The following is a 26,048-nucleotide window of genomic DNA, read 5'->3' on the forward strand; positions in this document are numbered from 1 at the left end:
AGAACCATAAAAATGAACATGTTAAAAATTAAAAATAATCATGACTTTATTCTCTATACTGTACATGGTACAGCTCAGACTTTCCTTCTAAGCCTGGTCTCAATGCATAAATTTATCAGCCGTGTGGTTTCTACAAGGTACATCTTACCCTGTGGTAAGTGGTAAGTGGTAAGTGGTAAGTGGCAAGTAACAAGTACTTAAAAGATATACACAGCCTCCAGTGGCAAGATGAATAAATTAAATGTTTTATCTCCTCTGCCTAGGAAATGTCCAGACCAAACTGAGCCATAGTCATAGAAGAGAATTCGGGTAACGCTTACGCCATTAACCGTGTAGCACTTTAGTTACAACATTGGTCATTAATGCAAGAGACATTGATGACCAATATAGCTAAAGTGTTACACATATCGGAGAGAACACCTATGAATTTTTCTTCATAAAATGGTCAAACCTGTCCGTGTGAGTGAATTTCTATAAGTTCTCATCTCAGGGTAGTCTGGTTTACACATATGCAAGAGCAGTCAGGCTCCTTCCTAACCAGCCTTTTATCACGGTTGATCATTAGTTTAATCAAAGGTAGTTTTTTTGAAACTTGGCGCCAAATCTCATTAACTGTCCCATCCTGTTCATCATATTCAAAGTATCGCTTCACCTGAAACCAGGTAAGCACAGTTAATCCCTGACTTAACAAAAGTATAAAAACCAGGAAAAAAAACTACAAATTAAAGTTGAGAATATAGAAGATAAAATAAAGTAATATAGAGGTTAAAAGTTTAGCTATTGAATAAGAGCTACATATTTGGTCTTTGTATCACTTTTACTTAAGCAGGTAGAAGGAAGCATTAATGCATAAAACGAAAGTCACCGAGAATACAAGCATTCCATGTGTCCATATTAGTCGCATACAGGGCTAATCAATTAGAATCTGCCGAACTTATTCAAGTTTGCTACTGAGATTTTATTTAGCAAATCATCAAAGTGCCAATTAACATGGTCGTGGGCCTCATTGAGGAATAATATTACATGTACTCAAGAGCTTATTATTCAAGGACTAAAAGCTCAGCGAAGGGGAGCGAGTTTATTAACATGGTTTACACAAAGAACACACTCCAATCAAACTTCACATATTGGAAGTATAAGTGTCATAACAGAAAATCAATGAGAAACTAGCACATTCTTGCTCATGAAAACAATGGTTAATATTTAGTTAGAACTTAGAAGTCCAAAAATGCAATAAAAACAACCATGCCTTTCCAACAATACTATACTGTTTGTAAGAAAAGACCAAAAAAACTAAAAAGGAAAAGAAACAACACTGTTGGCTTTTACTAACCAAGTCAATCAGTTTCTACCAATTCTCTTATTTTATGCATTACTACTATCATACTTTCTGTCAGTAATCACAGCTCAAACTTTCAATTACTATTTCTCAATATATTTTTTGAGCCATATGGAAACTTCATATTAGATACCAGCAAAAATTGCAATAGGTAAGTGGAAAATATTATAGTAATAACACCAATAGATTTTATAGGAAAATAACTCAAGGCATCAGTACTAACCTCTTTCAGTTCTTTCTGATATTCCAGGATCCTATCTGGAGTAACTGCTCTCAACTTCGACACCAAATATCCCGGCTTTATAGCAGAAGCAGTTTCTACAAACACAGATATCTTTCTATAGTCAATCGTATCTTCAAAAGGCAACTCGATACTATCACTGACAATCACTGGAATGCACAAGCTAACTATAGCATCAAACAGTCGGCAGGCTGATGGAGTATCTCCTGCAGGATGTAAACAGAACTTTGATGTATGCATTCCTTGTGAAGCTGCTCGTCTACTCTCTCTGGATTGTGCTCCATGCTTTACAACGACATCTTTTTCATTTTCTAGAATTTGAAAGAGTGTATCACGAACCTTCCCTCCCTGTAAAACAGGTGAGACATAAAGAAATCAATATAACAATAAGCCATGTGCATCAATGAAGCCCAAACAGAGGGTCTTGTTATTTAAGCATATACAAAGAAAATAACACTATCACAGCATAATGTGCAAATGTTTTGATGAGAATACATACAGGAAACTGATTATATACTCTGACCCTAAATATGAACACCACAAAGTAGAAAGCTAACCAGGCGAAGTATAAGCCAGTTTAATCACTGCCGGTACTATTGCTACAACAATAACTATAGAAGTCTTTCACACTGGGCGGGGTCAGTTACATGGAAGAAACAACAACATCCAAGACTTCAAAAAGGCCATTTAATTATAAATTCTTTTGAATTGATTCACCTTTTTCTCTGCTTTTACATTTGTATGGTTAATACAGAGACTACAGAGGTAAAGACAGAAACTGTAAGCTATGTCAAGTAGGATTTGGATCCAAATCCATATAAATATTGTTGCATCGAATGTACCACTCTTCAATTTGCTTCTTACAAGTAGACCCGTAAATCAAAGGTAAAAGACAATTTCAAAGGTAACAAGGAGAGAAATATCATCCTGATCTACTATATCGAACTCAGGCCAAAATTAAAAATGAAGTATTAGCCTTTATTTGCCATTTTGATTTCAGTATTGCCTCAAACAACATTCTTTAAAGTGATTCTTCTGATGTAAATATAGCAAGAGAATTCAAATTTCATATTATTCGAAATATCAAAAAGAATAATTCATCACTTCTGGATTCATAGAAAGATAATGCATCATACATATATACCCTCCTTTGAGGTCTCAAAATCAACTCAATTCTCAAAAATCATCAATGATAAATGCCAGATTAATTTCGAGCATCAAATATATAGTCACATACAGAATAATAGTAGTACTAAGAATAGTAACCATAATATATTGCATTACCTCTTTGCGATACCGATTTCCCATGAAAAACAATAATGTCCCACGCTTATCTACGCTGACGTCACCCTGATACGATCGAATACGGGATTGTGCTCCATGCTTTACAACGACATCTTTTTCATTTTCTAGAATTTGAAAGAGTGTATCACGAACCTTCCCTCCCTGTAAAACAGGTGAGACATAAAGAAATCAATATAACAATAAGCCATGTGCATCAATGAAGCCCAAACAGAGGGTCTTGTTATTTAAGCATATACAAAGAAAATAACACTATCACAGCATAATGTGCAAATGTTTTGATGAGAATACATACAGGAAACTGATTATATACTCTGACCCTAAATATGAACACCACAAAGTAGAAAGCTAACCAGGCGAAGTATAAGCCAGTTTAATCACTGCCGGTACTATTGCTACAACAATAACTATAGAAGTCTTTCACACTGGGCGGGGTCAGTTACATGGAAGAAACAACAACATCCAAGACTTCAAAAAGGCCATTTAATTATAAATTCTTTTGAATTGATTCACCTTTTTCTCTGCTTTTACATTTGTATGGTTAATACAGAGACTACAGAGGTAAAGACAGAAACTGTAAGCTATGTCAAGTAGGATTTGGATCCAAATCCATATAAATATTGTTGCATCGAATGTACCACTCTTCAATTTGCTTCTTACAAGTAGACCCGTAAATCAAAGGTAAAAGACAATTTCAAAGGTAACAAGGAGAGAAATATCATCCTGATCTACTATATCGAACTCAGGCCAAAATTAAAAATGAAGTATTAGCCTTTATTTGCCATTTTGATTTCAGTATTGCCTCAAACAACATTCTTTAAAGTGATTCTTCTGATGTAAATATAGCAAGAGAATTCAAATTTCATATTATTCGAAATATCAAAAAGAATAATTCATCACTTCTGGATTCATAGAAAGATAATGCATCATACATATATACCCTCCTTTGAGGTCTCAAAATCAACTCAATTCTCAAAAATCATCAATGATAAATGCCAGATTAATTTCGAGCATCAAATATATAGTCACATACAGAATAATAGTAGTACTAAGAATAGTAACCATAATATATTGCATTACCTCTTTGCGATACCGATTTCCCATGAAAAACAATAATGTCCCACGCTTATCTACGCTGACGTCACCCTGATACGATCGAATACGATGCGAATACGGTACAACTACGTCCTTCACAAGTGATCCCTGATCAGGTCGAACACGTCCAAAATCTGAAACGAGCAACACTGAATTCTTAACATGATCAATGACCCGATACATTGCATTCGGATCTGAAGCCACAATCACATGGTCTCTTCCATTGTTCCTCTTCCAATACTCCTGCCCCTTCAGCCACTCCACCAGCGCCTCCTGGTTCTTCTCATCGCTATAAACCGGAGCCTTCTCTTGAACCGAACCGGGCGCTCGAACCGGGTTCACGATCAAGCTGAGCGAAGAAAAGAACGGCACGAAGAACAAATCAGCTTCATCAGGATCAGAAACCCTAACGATTGGAGACCCCACGCGCTCGGATTCGGGTCGGGATAGATCCGAAAAGAGGTACCATTCCGACATGTGCTGGTGGCCAGGGTACTTGAGCGATGACAAGTCACCGGCATCGCGTGATGCGCCACGCGCCAAGGAGTGGTGGTGGATTATGCCGTAGGTGAACCTGGTGGGGAGATCGTAGAGGTAGACTTTGACGGCATGATTTTTTGCGGTGGCGGTGGTGGTGGCGTGGAGGGTGGGGTTGAGGAACGCGTTGAAGAGAGCGTAGAGGGCGATGATGAGGAAGAGTATGGGAAGGAATTGTTTGAGGAAGGGTTTTCGAATGGTAGCGTGGAAGAGCGCGTGAGAATTGGTGAGGAAAGTGGGTTTGGGTTTTCTGGCTTTGGCCTTCTTTGCTCCTCCTCCTTCGTCCATGGTGGGTTTGAGGTGCAAAGGAGGCATCGCCACCTTGTGAAGCTTTGAAATGAAATATATATACGAGGAGCAATTTCTTTTTCTTCCTATTCTTATGGATGAAAGAAATTCAATTTTGCGATAAATATGATGTGATTCTTTCACCTAAAAATTAAATTGATTTTATTATTCATTATGAATCATAATTGTGAATAAAATTAATGGTTAATGGATACACATTATAAGAGTTTCACTCAATTTATTAACCCTATAAGGAAATTGCCTCTACCCTTAGCAACATGAATTATTATGTTTGTATTATCATTTTCATCCATATATAAATTATTCTCTTACATAAGAAATATACACATGTAATCTTATAACTTTCTAATATATTATTAACTGATAATTTTTATTGAAATTAAAATTTAATTGCAAATAACAAAGGTTATAAAAAGGGCGTGATTATAAACATTTTCCCATTCATACTTTTCATTTAACATTTAAAAACACAACATTATTCAAGGAAATCTCAGTATTAATTATATATAAATCTGACTTAATTATTCTCTAAGTTTTAGTGAAATTATATAAACCAACCTTCATTTTTATACACCTACACAAACCCCTAATTTTTATACTTTTATTATACTAAGCATCCCTGCATAAAAAATAAATATAATTTTTTAAATAAAAAATGTAATAAATGCAATTAAGTAAAACAAAATATGATATATCATGGAGAAAAATCCAAATAATATACAAATCAATGTATCTTTACTATTTTTGGTTACAAAATGTATCAACAATTCTAAAAATATATTATTTAAATCACATTTATATTATATCGTAACGAATCAAAAATAATAAAAAGGTATCAACTCATATAATATTTGACTTGTCTCCACAATATATCATCTTTGTTTAACTTAATTGTTTTATTACAGTTTTTGTTTAAAAGATTACACTTAATTTTCATACAAGGATAGTCAGTGTAATGAAAATATAAAAATCAGAGAGTTTACATAGATATAAAAAAATGAAAAGTAATTTATATAATTTTATAAAACTCGGAAAGATAGTATAATTTACTCTAATAATTTCTCACTCCTCAGTAATGGCAGAGTCACTCCCCTTGCATTAGTCCCTTGTAAGCAATCTTCACGAGATTCCATACAAACGGCTAAATCTGGTGGCCCACTTTTTTTTATGCTATTTCATGTAAAATGAGATATAATTGACCAGAAAAATATTTAATAATTATAATTTTAACTTAAATAAATTTTTCAACCAATCAAAAGTGATAGTATACGAAGTGACATAAAAAAATGGGACAACATATGTACTCCCAATTCAAACACGTGTTAAGACCCTTTATTTTTAGAACAAAGAGGATCTTTCCCCAAAAAAATCATGTGGCTTATATAAAACTAGAAGAATTAAAAACCGAACAGAGATTCAATCAAAAACTGGCAAAGATAACGACAGTCTATTAGGAATCAGAATTTTGGCAACAATAGCTGCAAACTACTCGAATAAAAAGTTCCATCAACATATAGGCCAAGCATTCACTTTATAATAACATGAAATCATTCATTCTCTAGAAACAGGGACTGAACATTTACACCACTTCTCTAAGCTCAACGGTAGCTACTCAAAGGGTCAGTTGTTTTCCCAGATCTAGCATCAGTCCATGCTTTTGCAATTGTTTTTTTCATCTCTTCATCACCTTCCTCATACATATTCTGCAATACACATCACAAACAAAGTAAGGTCAATTTGAAAATTCCTATATATAGATAATAATATGTATAGAATTAAAACAGAATATAGTTTCAGCTAAATAAAGATTAAAAAATAGAATTAACCTTCATCAAGCCCATGATTCCTGCCATTGGGTCTTTCTCTTTATCTAAACTTGGCTTCACCTGTAACATCAATACGAACATTATTAATTTATCACATTCAATATGAACGTTTTAGATTTCTACTTAGTGACCAAGAGGTTATGGATTTAACTCCTAAAAAAAGACTCTCGGTTTGCAGAGTAAGACCATATACATTTACCCTCCCAGAACCCAGAGGGAGCCTGTGCATTAAGCCACCCTTTTATCACATTGAATAGGGAAAGAAAGTCTCATCATGCTCATAGCATTTCCACTACCTTGTCTTCTTTGAAGTGCAAATCCAACCAGTTTCCTTTGGAAGCCTTGATCAATATGATGACTACCCTTTTCGGCTTGACCAAAATTTTACATTTCTCAGGTACAATCTCCTTGTTCAATTTCGGTATTGCACATCGGTAATTCTTCCCTTGAACATCATGGAACTTAACATCAAATGAAATTGGCTTGAACTCAGACTCAATCTTACTCTCATCAACTCCCTCCCAAGACACATATATCTGTCATATCAGCATACAAAAGAAACATCGTCAAAATCATATAATGTTGAAACATATAACCTTAACTTCGTAAAAATACCATTGGCATATCATGCCTAACGAACTTTGGCACAATGGCAAGTATTTTCAAGAATTAAATAGTCTTTTACCTTAACCTTGTCACTATCCTGATCCCAACTGAATGATGCAAGTGTAGCATATTTCAGTGCAGGTGCATTTGTCACCCTTGTTCCAGTTGAAATTGGTGCTGGAATCTGTGGTGCTCGTGCAGAAGATGCATCTGATGATAACTGCAAATTACATCCAAATTAATCAAGATTAAGCAATGGTGCAACACGATTGGCAAATAAATAGAATACCAAAAGGCCTCAAAATTCTAATATAGTTTAAATATTATGGTATACAATCAATATCATCAACTATTCATATATATTACTTTTTTTAAATGATTTAACTCTTCCCCCCTTACTCTTACTGCATACATTTTTTTCTCAATTTAAATTACTATCAAGAATACACAATCTGGATACTTAACCATAAATGGAATATAGTTAATATACGGTTTTCTAGATATTTTATCATAAAATGAAACGAATAACATATCTCCTTCAATCTCATACTAAGTTGGATGGAATCGAACATAAAAATATAATATCATTCCATTTTAACCTTTAATTTACACAAACACCAAAGATGCATTCATTTCTTTCAACTCAAACCAATGACAAGATTATAAATGGAGGAGAACTACGATGTGAGAAACTAACCTTCTCCAAAATGCGAATCTCAGAGGAGAGGAGAGAGAGGGTTCTAGGTCTTTTGGCTATGCCTTCTAAATGACGAAGCTCTTCCAAATCCAATGCTAAGTTATCCGCCATTTCTGTTTTCACTAAATCGCGCTGAAGAATAGAGCAGATAAAATTACCACTTTAGTTATGTTCTGAATATGATGGTGGCTCTGTAAAATGCACGTTGCAATGTAGCGGCAAGTTGGGGCTATCACTATTTTTAGCCAGGGTTTTCCTTCTATTATTACTTGATCATGGAAGATTTTAGAGTTTAGAGAAATTTTTACTTTCTTCCTTTCATTAGTTGGGCCTAAGATATTAGACTTATCAAAACCTAACAAGGAAATTCATGATTTTACATGGATTTCTAATGGGAAAAAGTATTATTATATTATATATAAAAGGATAAAAATATTTTATCACATTATTGTTAGCTCAAACTGCTCAAACTATTTTTAAATTAGATAATGCTTAATTTTATCTAGATGGGTTCAAGTAACCTGTTTTTTTTTATATTTTATTTTTTCTAACATAATTGAACTATATAAAATTAAAGTAAATTACACTGACATCCTCTGGGTTTTAGTGAAATTACACAAACTACCCCTTACTTTTTTACACCTACACAACCCTCCCCTACTTTTTATACTTTCATTGCACTGACCACCCTGCATAAAAAATAAGTGTAATGTTTTAAACAAAAAATGTGATAAACGCAATTAAGTTAAACAAAACATGATATATTGTGGAGACAAGTCCAAATAATATATGAGTCAATATTTCATTATTATTTTTGGTTCGTTACACTATATTATAAGAGCGATTTAAAAAATATTTCTTTAGAATTGTTGATGCATTTTGTAACAAAAAATAATAAATATACATTGATTTGTATATTATTTAGACTTGTCTACACAATATATCATGTTTTGTTTAACTTAATTGCATTTATCACATTTTTTGTTTAAAAGATTACACTTATTTCTTATGCAATGGTGGTTAGTGTAATGAAAGTAGAAAAACTAGGGGAAGTTTGTGTAAGTGTAGAAAAGTGAGGGATGGTTTGTGTAATTTCATTAAAACTCATAGGATGTCAGTGTAATTTACTCGTAAAATTATAATAAGAATATATAATAATTATTATTGTTATGAACTTTGAACAAAAAAATAGAATAATATCTACCACTTAAATATTTATAAATTATAATAATGTTATCAATTTAAATATAACATTATTCCTATAAGATAAGATGTGCTATAACTCATGCATTGGACATCATAAATATGCTTCCAACACCTCTCTTGCATCACAACTCACCTTATATCATTTTGCACTATTGTCTCCCTAAATTTATACAATTTAAGAGTGTTTGTTTCTTTGTATTTTCCAATTCATGGCCTATACACAACCAAACTTGACCCAAGAGCTTCTAAATGTATCTTTGGGTTATTAGGCATGGACTGAAGTTTTTTCCGTTGAACCTATCCACCAAAAGTTATTACATTCTAGAAATGTTCCATTTTATGAATATATTGTCCCTTATACCAACAAGAGTCTTGTTCTATCCAATACCTACTTTAGGGATGACAATGGGCACGGGCGGGCACGGGTAGTAGCAACCCGCTACCAATTTTAAAATAGGAGAGCATTACCCATACCCGTCTGTACCCATACGTGTACCCGTGTGCGGGTATTTGTGGGTATTTTTGGGTACCCGCGAATAGAACAGATACCCGCAGGTTTCCTATATTATAATAGAATTTTTAATTTTTTACTTCTATATTCAAATGAGATGAAACTTAATTACTTTTGTACCTTTTGATTGAATATTTGACAAAAATGCTAAATTTGTTGATGTTTTCTATTTGTGAGAATTTTTGTTCTCATTTCCTTAACAAAAAGTATATATTTTCTTTGTAAAACATGTGTGTTTCTGCGCATGTAATAATATTTGTAGGGTGTTTCACCACCAAACTCAATAAAATATATAAACAAAATAAAAGGAAAAAATGTACATATTGTAATGAATGTTATAATAACGTACTTTTTATTTTAATTAAATATAATATATTAATCATATAAATAACGGGTACCCATGGGCACGGGTACCATAATACCCGTACCCGCCTGTATGTACTACGAGTATTTTTTAAAACTCGTTTATAATACCTGCGGGTACCCTTTGTGACCCGTGCCCGTACGGGTTTTACATGTGGGTACCCACGGGTACGGGTTTTTTTTGTCATCCCTAACCTACTTCTACCATTCTTTCATATGATGACATCATTCACATTTCCTTTCTCAAAAAAATTATTCACCAATATCTCTTCTACACAAGACTATACTACATACAAACAAGCAATTCAATATCAACGTTGGAAGAATGCTATGTAGGCTGAACTGTTAGATCTTGTTATGAACAACACTTAGATCCTGACTGATTTACCTAAGATGAATGTTTTTATAGGTTTCAAATAGTTTTATAAGATTAAATATAAGGCAAATGACAATGTGGAAAGATACAAGTCACATTTGGTTGCAAAAGGATACATCTAAAGAGTGGACTATCCACAAACCTTTTCACTAGTTTCAAAGATAGGTACTGACGCAGTTCTCTTGTGTTTGCCTCTATGTACAGTTGGATACTTCACCAACTTGATGTCAATAATGCATTTCTAAATACTTATATTCAGGAGGAAGTATACATGGTCTTACCCTTGGCCTTACTCATACTTCTCATACTCAAGTTTGCAGATTGCAAAGATCACTTTATAATCTTAAGCAAGCTAATAGTTAATGGTTTGCAAAATTACTCGCACTCTTGATCAAAATTAGATAATTGCAATCCAAACATGACTATTCATTATTCACCAAATCCATTCCAACATCTTTCACCACTTTATTAGTTTATATTGATAATATCATTTTGACTGCTACCAAACTCTAAAAAATGAAACTTATTGGTCCTTTTTATTTTACAATGAAAATCAAAGACCTTAGTGGCTTAAAATATTTTCTTAGTTTTGAGTTAGCTCAAAGAAAATTTGGTATTGTAATGAAGTAAAGGAAATATGCTTTGGAATTGATTTCAGATGTTGGTCTCTTGATTCAAAACCAGCTAGCACCCTAGTGGATTATAATATCAAAATTATGAATTCAGGGTCTTATCTTTATGATATCTCTCCTTATTGTCGCCTAATATATAGCCATAGGGATGTTCTATATCTCACCAATACTAGACTAGATATCATCTTTGTTTGTTTAGCAATACACCCAATTCATGAGTATACTATTTGTTATGTTATTTTAACTAATAGATGTAGTTAATAGTCGACACTCGTAGGAAATTTGCATATTATAGTTAGTTTACATTTACTTAGTTTAGCAATGTATATAATGTAATTTTGAAAAACCATTTATACAATTCTCCATTTTTTATTCTCTCTCAGTTCCTCCCATTTAGTGTTCTACATGTTTCTTCTTTCTTACTTTGGAGTAATTGAACGAATACGAGAATTGAATTACACAATGTTTCAGATGTCGGTTTTTTATTGTATGTGGGCTGATAATAACAATGGCTTCGAGTTGATGAGTTAGCGTTCATGCAGGTGGATCCTAATAGGTCATGATATAAAGATGAGCCATTTATTCTAGTATCACAAGCTCAACAAGTATTCTATATTAGTGACTCAGCTGATATGAAATGGTTCATTGTTCTTTTAACTGACAAAATAACCGTCAATAATATTGATGACAAAAAATATGAGGATATTGATGAAGATTATCCATTTTTGGGACATATCAGTGGCATGAAAGTGGACGAACTATGGATGATGATTTATATACAAGAGATGATCACGATGAAGAGTTTTAGGTGAATCAATATGTTTCTCCAAACAAGGATGATCTTACAAGCCAAAAACAATCAAAGAAAATGAAAAAGTATATGGAAATAGTCTTTGTATAATTATAGTTTAACTTTAATTGTTTGTAATTTGTATAATTTTGTTTCTTTGTAATTTACGTAATTTTTTTATTTGTAATTATGTATTTTGTCAAAACATAATTGACATGTTATTGTTCGTATTCTATTTATGTTAATACAACAAACTTCTCGTCTGTATTAATGTGTGTTGTTTAGAATGTATAAATGTTATGTTGTTGAGAATGTATGTTCTGTTAATAAATGTATATGCATGTATTAATTTATACAAATCAGCAATGAATTATAGGGGAAGTCTTGACATGCGTTGTTGTAAAGGATTAATACAACAACGTTTTTTATAGACAGCATTGTTGTACATGCTTAATATAACAGCGCAATGTGTGTGTTGCGTTGTTGTATTAAGGTGTTGTTTGAGAATATTTATGAATTATACAACAACGTTATTCTGATAATGTGTTGTTATATATATGCACTATAACAAGGCAACAATAAGCGCTGTTAATAATACCTATAAAATGTGTTGTTTATGTAAGACCTATTTGACAACACTTTGTAAACGATGCGTTGTTGTATTTATGCACTATATGATGGCGCTTTTTTTGTGATGCGATGTGGTATATATTCAATACAACAACGTTTGAGAAGCTATGTTAATGATGACAATATACTACTGCGGTCAAACAGAAAACAATGTTATACATCTAAAATACGCGTTGTTGAATTACAACTCTGGCATAGTATATAGCCATAGGGATGTTCTATATCTCACCAATACTAGACTAGATATCATCTTTGTTTGTTCAGCAATGGACCCAATTCATGAGTATACTATTTGTTATGTTATTTTAACTAATAGATTTAGTTAATAGCTGACACTCGCGGGGAATTTGCATATTATAGTTAGTTTACATTTACTTAGTTTAACAACGTATAAAATATAATTGAGAAAACTACTTACACAATTCTCCATTTTTTATTCTCTCAGTTCCTCTCATTTAGTGTTCTACATATTTCTTCTTTCTTAGTTGAAATTTAATTTGTTTTCTTCTTCATTGTAACTTGAATTCTTTGAGCTAGAACTAGAAATGAGTCGAACCAACATTCAGCTCAATAAGGATTTGTTTGACTTGAAATTTGACTCAAGTTTGAAACGGCCTATGTTTCCAGTTTGAATTAGGTCCAGTTCAAGTTCGCAAAGTGTTTGATTCGGCTGGTTAACTCGAATTGATTTAATTAGTACGTTGAAGAGTTCATGATCTTTAGTTCAACCTTTAGCTCGATTGATTCAACTCGTCAATTTGAATGATGATTATTTATTTAACATATATACAATAAAAGGAACCCCATTGGTACCTATGAATTATTTACATCAAACGTACCACTAGATTCAGTAGGAAGGGTATATAATTTGAATTTAGATTATATATCCCACTTTTTATGTCTTATTATGTTCTAACTCAATTGAAAATTGATATATACTTCAAAAGAAAAATCATAAAATCAAAAATAAATATTTTATATTATTTAATAGGATTTTATATAGAAGATCTGGTTCATATAATTAATGCAATTGAACTAAAGATACATCAACATACACAACTTACTACTACTTATTAAATGAGTTAAATCCAAAACGTCATGCTCAAAAACTATACCAATTCCTTCTAACTTTAAAAGAACAACTTTAATTTCTCGTGCTTTATTCTATAGAGTCTCTATCATGATTTTAAGTTGAATTTATTTGTTTCTCAGTGCATGGTTTTCCTACATTTCATCATCATGCAAGTTCACTTCTATTATTATATAACAAAAAAAACTTCTATGAATATATGTTAACACCTTATGCAAAGTTTTTCTCCTAGGAACACATGTCAATACCTCATGCAAAGTTTTCCCTCCAAAAGTTCATTAAGGCTATGTTTGGTTGGGGTGAAAAGGGGAGGAAAGAAAGTGGGAGGAATGAAAGAGAAAGGAAAAGAGTTTTTTTCATTGTTTGGTTGCATTGAAAAGAAAGAAGGAAAGAAAAAAATTGGTGGGGCCATGTGTTATGTTTTCTCTCCATTATTGAGAGAAAAACATGTAGAAAAAATTGTACCAGAATCGATTGTCACAAAGTTGCAGTGTTATTAAAACCGTACCGGTTATTAAACCAATCAGGGTACTGGTACAGTGGTTCAACCGGTAGTTTAGTAATTAAACTGCATGCCGGTTAAACCGGACATACCTACTTATATTTATATATATATATATAAACTTATAACAAAAAATTTCACATAGGTAGATACTCAAAATTATAATTCATATTTATAATCTACTCAGAATTCATATAAACAAACAACTTTAAGTCTTTAACAAATTCAAAGTCTAAATTACAATCCAAAAGTATCACTTAACAACTGCAAAATATAAATAAATGACAGAAGTTCATAACTCACTCTACAAAACAAATAAATTTAGAATTTTAACATTTAACACCAAGGAGTCAAAGTTGTATCATATCGATATTATATTTTTGCATCAAATCCTATCTTTAGATAGAACTCCAAGATTACACAAATGTCACTGAGATTGCACACAAATGTTAGGAACCAAAATGTGTAATCTAAGTATGCATTGGAAGCATGTGCCTTGAAGTGTTGAAGAAGGGTTGGAAAGATGGGTCACCTTGTAATGGGTTTTTAAGTTTTTATTTTAGAAAAAAATATATGTATAAACCGGCCGATTTAGTGAAATACCGGCCGGTTTACCGGTTTTGATACTTGGTCAGTTCAATATCTGTACCGTACCGGTTAGGAGACCGGTTCATCGGTTTTCCGGTTGAACCGGCCGGTGCGGTTCGGTTTTTACATCATTGCAAAGTTATCTTAAATCATGTTCCAAACCAATGACGATGAAATAAAAACAGAAAAAAAATAAGAAATATTAATTTTTTTAATTCACATTGCATGTTTTCATTGGTTTAAGAAATAATTTGGGACATACTTTGAGATATCATCTCTTTGATAGTACAAATAAAATATCATTATTAATAATAATTTTATTATTTTCTCTTTACTTTCTTTCCATTTTCTATCATACCAAACAATTAAAAAATTATCACATTTTCTACCCATTTTCTTCTCTCAAGTTTTTCTTCCTCAACTTTTCTTTCCTTGACTTTTCTTCTCTAAACCAAACACAGTGTAACTCTTACTATACAACCTTATTAAATATTGGCTTAAAAGAAAAAGAGAATAATGTGGCAAAAAAAGTGGCTATGGTGAAATATTCTTGTGGCCAAGTAAAATGAATGGATATAGTGAAACCTTTTTTGTAGCCAATGAGAAGAAGAGGTTGTGGTGAAGCATCTTTGATTTTGGCCATATAATCCTCAAGGCTTTGACTATAAATAAGAATGCCCCAAGCCATTGTAAGGCACGCCAATATTCTAGCCTTAGTGCATATTCTCTCTTCTTCTCTTGTTCTAATATTGTGAGGAATATTTTAGTGTTTAAAATATACTTGAGTGAGAGTGATATTGGGTGTACTTGGGTTTTGGGAAGTGAGTGAAACACTTGAGTGAACTTATAATTCTCTTTTATCATAATGGTAATATAAATGTTGCTCTTCAACCGTGGAAGTAGGCAAATTGCTGAACCACGTTAATTTTTCGGTGGCATTTTCTCTATTATATTTTCTCCATGAGTCTTCCGCTACAACAAACCTTACACACAACATCAAAACTATCATATACTATTTGTTTAAAACTCATTAAATAAATATTAAAGGAGATATAAAATGTTGTTGTGCATTTTCCTCAGGTTGTCTCTTCCTTTCTCAACCGATTTACCATCTTCAACTCTCAAACTCACCTTCAACTATGATTTTTTTTATTCTTCTCACATATATGATTTTTTATTCTATTAATTTCTGTACTTGTTGGTAGATATATTTTATACTATTTCTCAAATTATGTTCAACAAATTTATGATCTTCAACTCTCAAACCAACTTAGAGGTATGATTTTATTTTTATAGTCTTTCAAAAAAAAATCATTTGTGGTAGATATAATTTCTTCATCATATAAATTTCATATATTTTATTCGACAGATCTATCATCTTCGACTCTCAAACTTCCTCACAAGTATGAGTTTATATTCTTTTAATTATTGTCTTTGTTGGTATATATACTTTATACTATTTCAAATTTTCATTTCATATGTATGATTTTTTATTCTTTTAATTTATGTTTTTGTTGGTAGCCGGTATATATACATTGTACTATTTCTCAAATTGTGATCAACAAATTTATCATCTTCAACTCTTAAAACAAACTCATAGATATGATTTTATTCTTATATTCTTTCAATTTTTTCTTCATTTGTGGTAGATATAACTTCTTCATCATATAAATTTTACATTTTTTATTTAACAAATCTATCATCTTTTACTCTCATACTCTCTCACATGTATGATTTTTTATTCTTTTGATTATTGTCTTTGTTGATATATATATTAGAGATTGCAATTACTATGTGAGTGTACAAGAATTATGGGCTCATCATGTTATTTGTTTCAACATTTATAGAAGAAAAACTCATCTCCTAGAATATAATGATTAGAGGTTACCATTACTTATGAGTGTATTAAAATAATGTCTTTATTTTTTTTATGAGTTTGTTGTAATTCATTTTTAATGTAAAATTATTCTGGATTTTTGGCATTTTCATATATGGACAATAATAATGTTGTAATTTTTTGTATTTATAATACGTTTAAATTATTTGCGATTTCCCAATTTTATGCTATTCTTATTATGACATAAATTTGCAGAAATATAACTAATAATTGCTGATCATGAATACTTAGTGATTTTATTTATAACTAATGAAGAAATAATATAGTCAACCATTATAACAGTTTTTGAATATATATTAATTACTAGAATATGAATAATTATTACCTATTAAATGACACTAATGAATTTACCCTTAAATAATATAATGGATGAGATCCTTATTTTTTGAATATATATTACTTAATATCATTATATTATTTAAATATAAAAATCAATTATATTTATAAAAAAAGAAATCAATTGTGAGTATATTCTTATATTATATTAATAATGGCTGACGAATCTGGTGGAAAATTGGAAATTATTACGTTCGTTACAGTTGGGGCAGTAAATATGAATTTAATGAGTGAGAAAAAATGCCAAGTATTTTGTTCAAGGGTAATTATAGTTTCAATATTAATGAATTAAATTGGGAGATGTTAATCTGTTTTCCTCATTGGCCAACGACCGAAAGACTAATTCGGTTTCAACTTTAATGCGACCCACAAGATTAAAAATCTAGACAACCAAAAACATGTTACCAATGAGGATATTATTAGCATTAATAACAATAACTATATTTCTCATAATAATTCTATTATCAATTCTCGTGGGAGCAAGAGCATGCCATTAATGACATCATGATTGAAGGAAATGACCACTCTTATTCCATCAAAGCTATTCCAAGTAACAAATTTCATTAAAGTTATTTCATATTTTGAAATTACTAAAGAATGTATTATTAGCATTAATAACAATAATTTTAATTCTCATAATACTTCTATTATTGATTTTTGTTGGAACAGAAAGTATGACATTATTGACATTATGATTGAAATAATGAGCCACAATATCAAATTAATATAATAATAGTTTTATTTTTATTAAAGTTACTGAAAAATATGTCATTGATTTGATTTTATTGTGCTTATGTAATTGATTCTTCTACCTCTTTTTTATTAAAAGAAATATTAAGATATACAAAGTTGTGTGCATTATAATGCATATTTGATTTATATTTTGTTTAAATTATTTTTTATTCTTTAATTTTAGGCAACACTCATTATAAATATATTTTGTCCAGGGTTTAATGTTTTCTTCTACTACTGCAATGTTACTTTTACAATATTAAGATAGTAATGATAGGGTTTATAACATAAATAGAATATTTAAAGATATTATAATAAGAAGATTAAAAATCATAACAATTTTTGAATATATATTAGTTTAACATATGAGAATATAATGGATGAGAATTTGCAAAATATTTAATTAATATCATCATATTATTTAATTAAAATATAACGCTTGTAAATATATTCAGAGAAAATATTAGTACTTTATTAGGAATATATAAAATTAACAAATCAATCATGAGAATATTTTTATGATTTTGATTAAAATTACCATAAAAAAATATCCGTCAAATCCTAACTTAATATGTTTTTCAAATAGATTAGAAAAATTATCACATCATAATAGCTCATCAAATCATTCGTATAAAAAATAAGATATAACAATAGTAGTAAAATTAATACACAAGGATTTGAAACATTATTAGTATATTTCAAAGTACAAATTAATAGAGGTACACATAAGATCAATTATAAAATCAAGAAATTGTATATAAATCAAATACTATAAAATCATGAGTCACAATTTGAAATTAATATAATAATAGTCTTATTTTTATTAATTTTTTGAAAAACTATGTCCTTGATTTCATTTTATTGTGATTACATAATTGATTCTTTTACCTCTATTTTCTTAAAAGCTATCATAAGATTTATAAAGTTGTATACATTATAACGTATTATAAATATATTTTATTCCGAGTTTAGTGTTTGCTTTTAATGTTGCAATGTTACTTTTATAATATTAAGATATTAATAATGATAAATATAACATAAATAGAATATTAAAAATGTTAAAAATTATAACAATTTTTAAATATATATTAGTATAACATATGAGAATATAACGAATGAGAATTTTCAATTTTTTTAATTACTATCATTATATTATTTAAGTAAAAGATAACAATTGTAGATATATTCTTGAAAAATATATGTATTTTAATTATGAATATATAAGAATAACAAATCAATTATTAGACTTTTTATTATTATTTTGATTAAAACTATCTGAAAAAATATCCTTCCAAATCCTAACTTAATGTGTTTTTCAAATAGACTACAAAAGTTATCTCATCCTAATAGCTCATCAAATCATTTGGTATAACAAATAAGATAAAACAATAGGAGTAAAATTAATACATAAAGATTTGAAACATTATTAGTATATTTGAAACTACAAATTAAGGTAAACAATAATGCATTGTTAATACATTGAGTTATCCACAACATATGAATTTAATAATGCATATGAATAAACTTAATTCAAATATGTTTATTATAAAAATTACAGATTTAATAGGAAAATATGTATTTTAAAATATTACAGTTGTATAGAAAAATATATTTTCTAAATAATATAAATGAATCTTTAATTTATGAGTTATTTTCATACAATGATTATTAGCTAAAACGTAATCAAATAAATAACATTTAATTATACTATATTTGAAAGTTAAAAATATATTCAAATATTTATACACAATGAACATTAATCTAAAATAAAACATAAGCATTCAAGAGATATGTCAAAAAATCTTTATGACTTTATATAATACTTATAAACGTAATCACAAAAAATATGATGCAAGAAGAAGTCATTATATTTATTTATATATAGAACATAGAGGTAAAATATTATCCAATACAATTTAAATTTTATTTATTTAGTTATTTTAGAATCAAATACTTTCTATAATCATACTTTCAACAAATCAATGTTTATAGAAATGCATATATAAATGTTATTATTCTACATATACCCTCAAAAACCAATATTAATATTGCAACTATATGAATGCAAACAAAATATAATAGTTCAATACATGATTTATTAGCGTTATAAAATATATGTACATTATTTGTGCATTATGCATAAACAAAGAAGCAACCTGTGCAAGTGCACGTGTACACTGCTAGTTAATATTTGTATTATAAATCCCATACTATCTATAGATATATACTGCTTAGTATATGATAAGTGACGAGAAGTGTCTTGTCTATTTCATTCTACGAGAGATGATTCAAATACTTGTCGGGTTATTTATCTTATTACTAATAAGTTTTGAGATAAAACCTTAATATAGTATAGTCATAGTTTAACTTCTTCTTGGTTTCATAGATCGTAAGATATTTTTAGTCATGGGTCAATGATAACTACTTGATTAATCTGACAAGCTTACATGAAGAACGCATATTAAAAAATAAATCTCATATCGTCTATCTAATTCTTGTACGCATGATTTTAATATATATTAGATTAAGTCCCGCTAACTTCCATTGTCTAGCGCTTCAATTACAACATTGCCGTGGAAGTAGAAATTCAGATTTAATGAGTTAAAAATTTATTGTATTTGGTAGAAAGTAACCATTTATTCAATATCTACCACAAATTAATCAATCAACAAGGAAGGCTATCATTGCAAAGTTGTATGAATGTAACCATTATCGGTTAACATTAATAGAGCCTTTATTTAGGGCAGGTGATATTATTTATAGAATTGTGCTTTCCAACCAACTTTGTATCTCGTGGGGCCTTTATTTTGGTTAGAGGTTCCTTATTAAGGACCAAAAGAAGGGGTGAGAATATAGTGATTAGTCAGCAAGTAACAAGACATACAGCGTAAGAGTAGGGTGTTGGAAGCAATAAACTAAGTTCTTTTTTTAATGTAAGTTGGACGACAAAGAGAGATTAGAGGTAGTTGCATTATCACTGCCTCATTAACTCACATTATTATTGATGCTCTATAATGGCTCCGAGGTCCATACAAACATTCATTTCATGGGGAAACTCCATTCATAAATAAGATAAGATGATAACATTTAAATATTTAACCTTTTGATTAACCTAGAAATTTAACGTGACCTTATCCCACTAAAACATTGTTGGTAATAAGATGATAAACTCAACAAAAAAAAAATCTTAAGGATTAAAAAAAGAAGCAAGTTTCTATTTCCTCGCATCCCTATTATAAGACATTAGTTAAAAAAATTTGTATAAAATGTTTTTACTATCTTTTGCTTATATTATTTTTTCCACCTTACTATCTTTAAAATTAACGAGGCTGTAGTTTTAAATAGTATAATATTTTAAAACCTTTAAAGAAAGTGGGTAAGTTTAACTAATAGTCTTGATTTGTGTAATTTATTATTCAAAAGTACCTTATAATAAGAACAATAGTAGAATATTAATAATTAATGAGTTCAATACATCTCTTTTCAATTTCAATTTACTTAATAAATTGTTTTATAATATAAAATTGCTTTTTTTCAACCCCTTAACTAATTTTATCTTCATTTCGTATTTTTTAGTATATTTTTTTAAAATCTATTGTTATTTTATAATTTCAAGGTTAAGACAAACTTTTTTTCAGTTATATCTATATATGTATTCGATAATTATCAATTTTCTTTTATTGATTATTCTTCTCTGAGAAATAAATGGATATATTTTAGTCAAAATGCAACAGTTATTAGTAATTTTTTACTTTGTCTGTTAACCAATGATATAAAAATTGTATCACACCAGTCGGTTAGATCGGAAAATCGATGAACCGGATCCGTAACCGGTACTGTACGTATGTTGAATCAATCAAGTATTAAAACTGATCAAAATCGGTAAAAACCGGTCATAATCAGTCAAAACTGGTGAACCGACCGGAATTTGACTAAACCGGTCGGTTTATACACATTTTTTTTTAAAAAAACTTAAAAACTTAAAAATTCATTACACGGTAACCCATTTTTCCAACATTTATTCAACACTTCAAGACACATGTTTCCAAGGCATACGTAGATTACACCTTTTGGTTCATAACATTTGTGCGTAATCGCAATGACATTTGTGTAATCTTAGAGTCAACTGTCTGAAAGTCGAATTTGGTGCAAAAATGAAACTTCAATATGAAACAACTTTGACTCGTTGGTGTTAAATGTCAAAACTCTAAATTTATTTGTTTTGTATGGTGAGTTGTGAACTTGTGTCATTTATTTATATTTTGCATTTGTTAAGTGATACTTTGAGATTGTTATATGTTTTGCAATTTATATTTTAAATTTGTTATAGACTTAAAATTGTTTGTTTATATGAATTTTGAGTAAAGAATTATAAATTTGAGTATCTATTTATTTGAATTTTTGTTGTTGTAGGTTTATATATATATAAATATAAACAAATATGTCTGGTTTAACCAACATGCAATTTAATTAGTTGTTGATGCGGAAGACACATGGAGAAAATATAATAGAGAAAATGACACTGAGAAATTAACGTGGTTCAACAATTTGCCTACGTCCATGGTTGAAGAGCAACAATGATATTATCACTATGATAAAAGAGAATTACAAGTACACTCAAGTGTTTCACTCACTTCCCAAAACCCAAGTACACCCAATATCACTCTCTCTCAAGTATATCTTAAACACTAAAATTCTCACAATATCAGAACAAGAGAAGAAGAGAAAATATGCACTAAAGCTAGAATATTGGTGTGTCTTACAATGGCTTGGAGCATTCCTATTTATAGCCAAAGCCTTGAGGATTGTATGGCCAAAAACATAGATGCTTCACCACAAACTCTTCTTCTCATTGGCTTCAAAAAAGGTTACACTATAGCCACTCATTTTACTTGGCCACAAGAAGGTTTCACCATAGCCACTTCTTTTGCCAAATCATTCTCTTTTTCTTTTAAGCTAATATTTAATAAATCTCCACATTGGCTAAAAGACTATCATAACTATTTTCATGTTGCTCTTCTTCATGCCCACTAGAGATTCTGGATATCAATCAAGTTCAGACAATGTCTGAACTTCATTGTTGGAACTGGCTTTGCCATCATGTCAGCAGGATTATTTGCACTGGGTATTTTCTCCACTTTAACAATTCCTTTCTTAATGATATCTCTGATAAAGTGCATCCGAACATCAATATGTTTAGTTCTTTCATGATACATTGGATTTTTTGTGAGATGTATAGCACTTTGACTATCACAGTAGATGGTTGTTTCTTCTAGTTGTATACCCAACTCTTCAATTAGACCTTTCTCCCAAATGGCTTCCTTTACAGCTTCTGTTACTGCGATGTACTCCGCTTCAGTTGTAGATAAAGCAACAATTGATTGTAGTGTTGCTTTCCAACTAACAGTACAACCACACAGTGTAAAAACATATCCAGTGAGTGATCTTCGCTTATCCAAATCTCCGGCATAATCTGAGTCAACATATACGATGACCTTACTTCCAACACCTTTGACTTTTCCATACAATAAGCCAATATCCATGGTACCCTTTAGGTAGCGCATAATCCACTTCACAGCCTTCCAGTGAACTTTACCAGGACTTGCCATATACCTACTTACCACACTTACTGCTTGTGCAATATCTGGTCTAGTGCATATCATGGCATACATAAGACTGCCAACTGCACTAGCATAATGTACACTTGACATCTCCTCATTTCCACTCTCAGTTTGTGGACACAAGGCCATTGAAAGTTTGAAATGAGACGCCAATGGAGTAGTGACTGGTTTAGCATTTTGCATGCCAAATCGTTCCAACACTTTCTCAATATACTTCTTTTGTGATAGAAAGAGCGTCCCTTCTTTTCTATCTCTCTGAATCTCCATTCCTAGAATTTTCCTTCCAGCTCCTAAGTCCTTCATTTCAAACTCTGAGCTCAATTGAGCTTTTAAGCTTTTTATTTCTGACATGTTCTTACATGCGATCAACATGTCATCAACATAAAGAAGGAGATAGATAAATGACTTATTTGCCAGCTTCTTGTAGTAGACACAACTATCATGCTCACTTCTACAATAGCCATTTTCGAGCATGAAGGTGTCAAACCGTCGATACCACTGTCTAGAAGATTGTTTTAAGCCATATAAGGATTTCTTCAGTAAGCAAACATGATCTTCCTTCCCTTGAACTTCAAATCCTTCAGGTTGTTTCATATAGATTTGTTCCTCCAACTCACCATGCAAGAATGCTGTTTTGACATCTAGTTGCTCAAGTTCCATATCAAATTGAGCTACAATGGCAAGTAGGATGCGAATAGAGCTATGTTTTACCACAGGGGAGAAAACTTCATTGAAATCAATTCCTTCTCTTTGTGTAAAACCTTTGGCCACTAATCGCGCTTTGAATCTTGCATCTTCAACTCCAGGAATTCCTTCCTTCTTCTTGAAGACCCATTTGCATCCAACAACCTTTTGAGACTTTGGTCGGTTCTTAAGAACCCAAGTATGATTCTTATGAAGAGACTCAATTTCCTCCATCATGGCAGAAATCCATTTGGAAGCTTCTTTATTGTTGATAGCTTCTTCATATGATTGTGGCTCACAATTGCTGATATCATCAGCAACATTTAGAGCATAAGACACCAGATCAGCATAACCATATTTCTCAGGAGGTTTTATATGTCTCCTTTGTTTATCCCTAGCCAACTGATAATGTTGCAGTTGAGAAACATCACTACTAGTAGATGCATCATTGACTTCTTCTGCTTGATCAAATGTATTTTCCTTTGTTGGCTCCACCTCAAACTCCACCATCTCCGAGATACTAGGGTCTTTGTTTTCACTTGAAGACTCTTAATGAGGCTTTAGCATTTCAGCTTCATTAAAAGTAACATCCCTACTGATAATACATTTTCTTTTCTCTGGCCACCACAACTTATATCCTTTTACACCATCAGGATATCCAAGAAAAATGCATTTCAATGCTCTTGCATCAAGTTTTCCTTCTTTGTTATGAGCATATGCAGGGCAACCAAATATCCTCAAATTATCATAATTTGCAGGAACACCCGACCACATCTCTTCTGGAGTTTTAAAGTCAATAGCCGTTGATGGACATCTGTTGATCAAGTAACAAGCTGTATTGACAGCTTCCGCCCAGAATTGTTTTGGCAATCCAGCATTTGACAACATACACCTTGTCCTTTCAAGTAAGGTTCTGTTCATCCGTTCTGCAAGTCCATTTTGTTGAGGAGTGTGCCTCACAGTATAATGTCTGACAATACCATGATCCTTGCAAAAGTTTCCGAATTCTCTGCTACAAAACTCTAGGCCATTGTCAGTTCTCAGTCGCTTGATCTTCCTCCCAGTTTGCTTTTCGATCAAGGTTTTCCACTGCTTGAACTTCACAAATGCTTCACTTTTGTGTTTCAAAATGAAGATCCAAACCTTCCTTGAATAATCATCAATGAAAGTTAGCATATATCTCCTACCACCATGAGAAGGTACTTGGGAAGGACCCCACAAGTCAGAATGTACATAATCCAACGTGCCTTTTGTTCGATGAACTGCATTGTTGAATTTTATTCGACATTGCTTCCCAAAAATGCAATGTTCACAGAAGTCTACCTTCCCGACTTGTTGACCACATAGCAATCCTTGCTTGGCCAACTCGGCTAGACCTTTTTCACTAACATGACCCATTCTTAGATGCCACAATTTGGTGACATCATAATCACTTGTTGATGAGACAGCAGCAACACCCGTGATTGTGTTTCCTTGTAGCATGTAGAGACTATTCTCTTTCTTTTCTTTCATTACAATCATAGCGCATTTAGATATTCTTATAGCTCCACCTTCACCTTTGTAGCTATAACCTTTTGAATCTAGTGTTCCCAAGGAAATCAGATTTTTCTTCAATTCTGGAACATGCCTTACATCTGTCAACGTCCTTACGATTCCAACGAACATCTTGATTCTAATTGAGCCGACGCTAATGACCTTGCAGGGAGCATTATTTCCCAAAAGGACCTTGCACCCATCTAAGGGTTGGTAAGTTGAAAACCAATCCTTAATGGGACACATGTGATATGAGCATCCAGAATCAAGTACCCATTCATCTTTTGAATCGTGCTCTGAGACTATTAGTGCATCTGCACTATCATAGTCATTTGCTACAGCTGCATCTCCATATTCATAAATCTTTTCCTTGCCTTTGCGCTCTGGACAATTCTTTCTTATATGCCCTTCCTTGTGACAATGAAAGCATTTATACTTTCTAGATTTCGCTTTAGACTTGGACCTAGATTTCCCTCTTTCACCAAATTGATTTCGCCTCTCTGTTCTTCCTCTGGCAAAAAGACTATCACCTGAGCCTTCAGATCTCGAATCTGATACTCTTTTCTTCAGTTCTTTTGAGTGCAACGCCGCCTTTACTTCGTCTA

General features: G+C 31.3%; 2 protein-coding genes across 2 annotated transcripts; both read right to left on the minus strand.

The window, feature by feature from the left end:
- On the minus strand, window positions 270-4,900 carry LOC109331718 (probable arabinosyltransferase ARAD1). The gene is made up of 3 exons (XM_019566396.1): window positions 3,963-4,900; window positions 1,563-1,928; window positions 270-652 (listed from the first exon to the last, which is right to left on the minus strand). Exons 1-3 carry the CDS (start codon window positions 4,827-4,829, stop codon window positions 482-484), a joined length of 1,404 nt encoding a protein of 467 aa, XP_019421941.1. The 5' UTR covers window positions 4,830-4,900; the 3' UTR covers window positions 270-481.
- Window positions 6,239-8,151, minus strand: LOC109330613 (calcyclin-binding protein-like). The gene is made up of 5 exons (XM_019564862.1): window positions 7,953-8,151; window positions 7,335-7,475; window positions 6,946-7,185; window positions 6,650-6,709; window positions 6,239-6,526 (listed from the first exon to the last, which is right to left on the minus strand). Exons 1-5 carry the CDS (start codon window positions 8,061-8,063, stop codon window positions 6,422-6,424), a joined length of 657 nt encoding a protein of 218 aa, XP_019420407.1. The 5' UTR covers window positions 8,064-8,151; the 3' UTR covers window positions 6,239-6,421.

This window comes from Lupinus angustifolius, chromosome LG17 (genome assembly GCF_001865875.1).
Source record: "Lupinus angustifolius cultivar Tanjil chromosome LG17, LupAngTanjil_v1.0, whole genome shotgun sequence".
Taxonomy (NCBI): domain Eukaryota; kingdom Viridiplantae; phylum Streptophyta; class Magnoliopsida; order Fabales; family Fabaceae; genus Lupinus; species Lupinus angustifolius.

Coding starts and splice junctions, on each gene's coding strand:
- LOC109331718 (XM_019566396.1), bottom strand. CDS start 4,829: ATGCCTCCTTTGCACCTCAAACCCACCATGGACGAAGGAGGAGGAGCA. Junction 1,929..3,962: donor GAAATCGGTATCGCAAAGAG/GTAATGCAATAT, acceptor CCTGTTTTACAG/GGAGGGAAGGTTCGTGATAC. Junction 653..1,562: donor ATCAGAAAGAACTGAAAGAG/GTTAGTACTGAT, acceptor ACCTGGTTTCAG/GTGAAGCGATACTTTGAATA.
- LOC109330613 (XM_019564862.1), bottom strand. CDS start 8,063: ATGGCGGATAACTTAGCATTGGATTTGGAAGAGCTTCGTCATTTAGAA. Junction 7,476..7,952: donor AGATTCGCATTTTGGAGAAG/GTTAGTTTCTCA, acceptor TGTAATTTGCAG/TTATCATCAGATGCATCTTC. Junction 7,186..7,334: donor AGGATAGTGACAAGGTTAAG/GTAAAAGACTAT, acceptor CTGATATGACAG/ATATATGTGTCTTGGGAGGG.